General features: G+C 40.0%; 1 protein-coding gene across 1 annotated transcript; it reads right to left on the bottom strand.

Moving 5' to 3' along the window:
• Positions 1-2,529: 2,529 nt before the first annotated feature.
• Positions 2,530-5,821, bottom strand: LOC109472584 (centromere protein H-like). Its single transcript, XM_019772373.1, has 9 exons — positions 5,630-5,821; positions 5,135-5,190; positions 4,942-4,990; positions 4,684-4,755; positions 4,246-4,332; positions 4,019-4,082; positions 3,881-3,932; positions 3,313-3,412; positions 2,530-2,726 (listed from the first exon to the last, which is right to left on the bottom strand). The coding sequence occupies exons 1-9, from the start codon at positions 5,803-5,805 to the stop codon at positions 2,576-2,578; spliced, it is 807 nt and encodes a 268-aa protein (XP_019627932.1). The 5' UTR covers positions 5,806-5,821; the 3' UTR covers positions 2,530-2,575.
• Positions 5,822-6,273: the final 452 nt, after the last annotated feature.

The raw sequence follows: 6,273 nt of genomic DNA, 5'->3' as shown, positions 1-6,273 counted from the left end.
GTTTGCCGCTCCCGCTTCGGCAAAATGCACTGTCTAGCGGACCAACTCCTCTGGCATGTTATCTCTCTATATGATCTATTTGACCGATCTCTACTCTTTCCAGCCGCCTCTCGAAGGCTGGTAGAGGCTAACTAAAGCGACGCTCAAGATACAAAGTCGTCTAAATGAGTGCTTTATATAAATCCAGAAGCGAGACATATATAGACGCACAGAGTCCTTAGGACATACGTACTGTAGTCATGATGAGTACGTTTTAAATCCTGAAATGCTTAGGAGCTTCTTGATGACAAAGAAGAGGCAAATAGAGAATTTAGAAAGACGTAGACCGTAGTGTTACAGAATATAAGTACGAAAGTAATGAGATCTATAACATAACATATATAAACCATCCAGAAAGCTGACGAAAACTAACCGTGTATCATTGCCGCGCTCTGATTTATAAGATGAGACATGTTCTTCAAGTTCTCCCTGATGTCCGTTACGTCAACATCGGGTGTGAGGAGTTGAAGATTCTTCCCGTTTAGTACTGACTGGTCAGATCGGTACCTCCATTTCCTAAAGCGCATACAAGACTTCAAAAAGATGTACATTGTAGTGAAACAACAAACGCTTTAAAACTAGAAAGGCCGACATTTGCTCAGGAGCGAATGCAGCATGGCTTCACCACATCCCCCCAAAATGAATCTATATCCCCCTCCCACACAAATGGATTGTTCCTAAATCACCCCTGTTCAAAATGTGAACTGTTCCAACAGTCTATACTCCCATGCAGCAATGGAATCTTCCAACGCCTTCTGCTGTTGGAACATGTAAGTTGACAGGATCCATTTGATATGTAATGTACATGATATGTAACTCAAATGATTGGTCACCTTGGTGACTTGAATTGAACTAATGCTAATAAGACTAGACTTAGAGATGCACAATAGTAACTAATGTATCGTGAGCTCTCTCTAAGAGATATTTTGTTATGGTTAATTAGCGGCTACGTGCTTCAAAGAATTGTGTCACATCGTTTTTGTTCCCTCCTGAGATCTGCTTGATTTTCATTCATACGGTAACTGTCTCTGACACCCTACCATCGAACGAACGGGCATTATTAATACATAGCGCAAAGATGGAGCCCTTGTGGCCTTCAACAAAATAATGGGATTAACCCATCTACTAGTAAATATTTTACAGTAAAATTTGATGGAAGAGGAGTACGTTGAATATTCAACGTGTTAAATTACATGGTTCATCTTTGCATTTTGCATACAGCTCAATTAGTCAATATTCAAGCATGGTCCTTTAAAATTAGTGGTGAGGTTACATTGTAGGTATCAATACTATCCCACAAGAAAAGTAAACAACCTAGCACATACATCACTTGGCTGATCCCAGCAGCGTCTCCAGTTTCTGCATACTGTGTTCCCGTTTTACAAACGAACTCGTGATCCTTTTCCTCTGTTAGGCACGTTGTCGAAACCAAATAGACAGACAGGAGACTGAAGCATAGTCGCGCACCCATTCTGAGTTGAGCAAGTGGTGTGAGTTCATTTCATAACAACGTATTACTCTGTAACCTCTCGCCCAGACTCATTACTCAGTGACATGTTCCAACAAGGATCTTTCAAGGCTTTGAAATGAGAAAAAAAAGCCTGTGCCCCTGGAAAGAATTTGTTTTGATTGTCTGCAACTTGCTACATTAACAAAACACACAGCTGTCTATACACATAAAAAATACAATGTACAAGTAAAGGATAACCATTTAATGCAGTGAAAAGCCATTGAGACCTGTTTTTCTCATGATTATTTAAGCAAATTTATTTCGTTCCAATTTCAATTCATCTGGTCAGTTTTTGTTTTACACCAATCATACTTTATCACCATGAAATTTATCTACAGTGGCAGAGCACAAGATTTTCTTGTACCAGGATAAGTTTCAACTCTGGTCAGAAGCTTACCATCACATAATAACAAGTAATGAGCGGTATGGCCTCTTTTGACATAGACACATGTAATGTCTACAGGTATGACTATGCAGATGAACTGCTTCTTACAAAGGTCAGCCATTTACCACGAATAAAAAACGAGTCATAAAATTGGTTCCAACATGTCTTCTCAGTTGCTGAGGCGAGTCAAACATCTCTTAAAAATCCATGTCTTCAGTAGGGATTTGTACACAAAGGTGTAAACAGACAGCCTTTAGGTAAGAAACAGTAGGGATGGGGACTACATAATGTACAGTACTAGTATATTCTCCAAGCAGATCCTAGGATGGCAAAAGGACAGTATCGAATTGGACAGGCACTATCCATTGGCCAGAGAGGGTCCATGTGCGATCCAAGGTGGGGGTAGCGACAAAAAAGGGCCATATATAGAAAGGTAACGATCTTCCCCCATCAACCTCTGCTTGGAGAGTAGTCTTTTTGCTACCATTCATGTCTTCAGTATGGGATTACACAAAAGTTTGTTAAATTGTGGTAAACATACAGCCTCCTATACTGCTATAGGTAAGAAACAATAGAGATGGGAACTACATAAATGTACAGTATGTACACTAATAATAATACAGGCTTGAGTTGTGCAGTGTTCAGATGTCAGGAGGAGTGCCCAGACTGATCATGAGCTCCTGCAGGTCAGGGTCCTGTGCCCAGTGTACCTGACTCCCCACCATCAGGGCCTGGTAGATGTGCTGCAGTCTGGAGATTTCAGACATCGCCTCACCCAGTTTACTCTCCAACCTGGAACAACAAACATTCAGGAGTCAATATAAATTTTGGGGTCAATATTTTCACTGGAAAAAGTTCATTTTGAGCAATATTTAATGTTGTGTATGTAGCCACTTAGGGTTCAATCTGAAAATTGATATGGGGGAGCTGGCTGGTTACATGAGGGAGCAGCTCCCTTATTTCCTGGTTTACAAAAAAAATGCAGATGACACTGAAAATTACCTGCAACACTAATAAGAATTTAGAAGTATGCTATGCATGATCACACTTTAAAAAAGAAACTTATCAGAAACCATTGCCAATCTGTTATTTCTTTTACAACTAATACTAGTAGGTGGCAACAGTCGACTCAATACAGCTAGCAATGAAAATTCACGAACACTTGGACCTACATTTGCATATGAACCTAGTACATATAAACCCAGAAAATTTTTCACTTGCTCCAAGGATAAGAAGAAATGGAGAGGCACAGTAGAAAGGTTTTGATGTTAAGGCAGTGAGTGAGTCTGATTAAATACTAGTACCACTGTGCGTTTCTAGTGACATCATTGCATGTCAAGAAAAAAAAGTTACGAACAGCATGGTTTTGATGACCTACATTTTGACCCTGTCGTTGCTGTCCTCCTGTGACCTCTGCTGCTGTTCCTCCTTCCTCTGCTGAAGCAAGGTCATCAGTTCCCTGTTCCTGACTTGTTGTTCTAAAGACAGAAGAGAAATGTCAGGCTTCCAAACTCACAGAACTATTGCTGCACATCACAGCAGTGTTCTAGCCAGGCCTTTTTAGCACAGGGGCCCCCTATGCTATGATTTTGACCCCCTATGCTATAATTTTGACCCTTATGCTGTCTTTCAGCCGGCATAGGGGTGTTTTGGGAGGGAGAACCTTCAAAAAATGAAAACATAACTATAGCAAAGGGAAAACCTTAACTTCACAAAATCTGTTCCTCATTAAACAAGAAATTGTATCTCAGGGGGTTATGACTTTCAAAATATTTCGGCTCAATGCGTGATTTGCGCCACGAAAGTTGCTCTTCTGTACCTGACCCCTATGCTATGAAAAAAGTACTGGCTAGAACACTGCACAGGCAGTAAAGTACATGTAATCACATATCTGACTTTGAAAGTTTGAGTGTATGAGAATTTCATGCATGCATGTAGAAACTTACCAAAACTCTTCTTTTTCACCTCATCCAGGTTTTCTTGCAGATCTTGTATATCCTAAACAGGGGGAAGAATTGCAGTTTTAGTTTGCTGACTAGAAAATAAACCTAGTACATGTTAAGTTAAGATTCCAGGTTACTGACCTTGTGATACTTGCCAAGTTCAAACACAAGTTCATTCTGCTTCTTCACCATGTCACAAATTTTCCTGGAAGCAAAAAAAGCACATTATTGAAGACAAACAAACTTTAAAATATTTGTACATGTTATACCTTCCAATAGTCTATAGAAGGTATCTCATAAAGAAAGTTCTTGGGCTAATAATGTCTTTTAAGCACCAGTAGACAACAACAAAAAAATAAGACTCTTACCCTTTCTCCTTGTCTGAAGGCTCTTCTGTTCTTTCTGAATCAGGTGAGTCAAACAGGAACTTGGACAGCACATCTCCACACTGCAATCTGCATAGGGAGAAACACACCCACAGAAATATACATGTAAACCTCAACACATATTGATGAATGCCCCTGAAAATTTGAGGCAAGTATTGAGTGTGATAACAGGGCTCTCCCCAAGCAATGGAGCAAGGGTGCTCCCTCTCTGCCCAAAATCCTAGAACCTCACCCAAAAATGTTCAAATTTAGGGTTTTTCTTAGTATTTACATGAAAATTTGCTGGTTTTTCATCAACCGATCAGGGAGCACCTCTCCCCTCAGAATTTTTGGGGAGACTCCTGGATAAACTACCCGTCTACAAGCCTGTGTGTGTAGACTTTCTGTCCATACAACCAGCAGACATGATATTATACTCACCTTTCCAACACCAGCTCCTGCACACTGAGTTTTGTAGACTGTTCCTGGAGCTGGGACTGCAGCTCTACAATGCTGAAATGGATAAAAACACTTTCGTGTAAAAATATAGATGTTTAAAAAAGGGCATTTTATAACTGACAGGAACACAAAAGAGTACTTTGTAAACTGGAAATGATTATTAACCAGCATATCACAAGTATCAATTAGGGTGGTTTTATTTCACATGACAAATTGTCTAAAAAAATTCAGCTGATATACCTGGCATTCACTTCTTCCTGAGTGCTATTGTCAGCTACATCCTGTTGTCCTGTGCAAGTAGAATTCAGAAGAAAATGTTACACAGTACCAACAAACGAATGCAAAATAGCCATATGCCACAAAACTATGTGCGAGTTACATTGTGAATTTGTGATCATAAAAAAGGGACATTATTGTGAAACAGAGAACTCACGTGCAAGCTGCGTTGCCTTGTGCTCCACAAGTTGCCTTCTCACCCATTCCTTTGTCCTGAAACCAGATTATTAATAATTAAGGGTTAATGATCTCCCTCAAGGTGCATATGGTGTGATATCAAGGCCTTTTCAGTTGCTACAAAAATAACCACTGAATAAAAAGCACAGAGGGAGCAGAGTGAACAAGGTTGTTATTTCTTCACAGGGACTCTATCGTAACTGAGCGTAAAAGTAACTAGAGTACATGTACATTGTAGTATAATGTACCTATTTTCACTGCAAACTTGTAGTGCAAAGTACAACTATGTAACGTTACATGTGATTTTGAACACATGCATTAGTCAACAATGCTAAATTATATACTAGTACTCAATGTACATGTACATCAGTGCACCACGAAAGTTGCTCTTCTGTACCTGACCTCTATGCTATGAAAAAATCCTGGTGAGAACCCTGTACATTGTATTTATAAAGAGGCAGTTTAACAATCTCACCCTTTTAACTCCACTAACACTGAGGCGTCCACTGGTTCATGTGTGTCCTGACCAGGAGTGATGTCACTGTAGACAGACCTGTTGGAGTTTGTGCTAGTGGCAGATGTGGGCACAGGTTTGCACAGACCTGGCTCAAACACTGCTGCACTTCTGGTGTGACTGGACTCTACTTCCATCCTGACGACCTATATCTGAAGCTGAGCATAAAAACTTATTTCAATTTTGACAGAATAAATTTCTGTTTCATGGCAATTAGAAATTAGCATAAATTATAACTGGATAGCAATTTGCATGGATGGCAATCTAGAACTGGGGAAGAATTTTTTGCTATCTAAACTGGACAGATTGTCCTACCTGGCCGAATGACTCTACTCAGTCTACTCTACTCTTTCGTCTGTCTTGATCTTGAGTTTTTTCGCCCCCCTCCCCACTAATTTAAGCCTCCTAGAGTCCTAGATCCTAGCCCACCAAAAGCTTTTGCTTGTGGTTGTTTATTATGGACAGTTTTGGGCATCTTACGTACCTTTGTAGCTGCAAAAGTCTCCGAAATTATCTAATTCTTTTCTATCTGCCCAAAGAACGCAGAAATTGCGTGAATTTTTGCCTGAAATCGTCAGTTGTTACTTTTTGGCCGCCATTTTGTA

Source organism: Branchiostoma belcheri, unplaced genomic scaffold, assembly GCF_001625305.1.
Source record: "Branchiostoma belcheri isolate BF01 breed outbred unplaced genomic scaffold, Haploidv18h27 scaffold10, whole genome shotgun sequence".
NCBI lineage: Eukaryota > Metazoa > Chordata > Leptocardii > Amphioxiformes > Branchiostomatidae > Branchiostoma > Branchiostoma belcheri.
Note: the sequence above shows the minus strand (reverse complement) of the source record. Positions and strands in the feature narration are given on the sequence as shown.

Excerpts from the sequence above, each read along its gene's own strand:
- LOC109472584 (XM_019772373.1), bottom strand. The coding sequence starts at position 5,805 with ATGGAAGTAGAGTCCAGTCACACCAGAAGTGCAGCAGTGTTTGAGCCA. Across the intron at positions 4,991-5,134 it reads CAAGGCAACGCAGCTTGCAC|GACAACAGGATGTAGCTGAC; the intron begins GTGAGTTCTCTG and ends CTACTTGCACAG. Across the intron at positions 3,413-3,880 it reads GGTGAAAAAGAAGAGTTTTG|AACAACAAGTCAGGAACAGG; the intron begins GTAAGTTTCTAC and ends TTCTGTCTTTAG.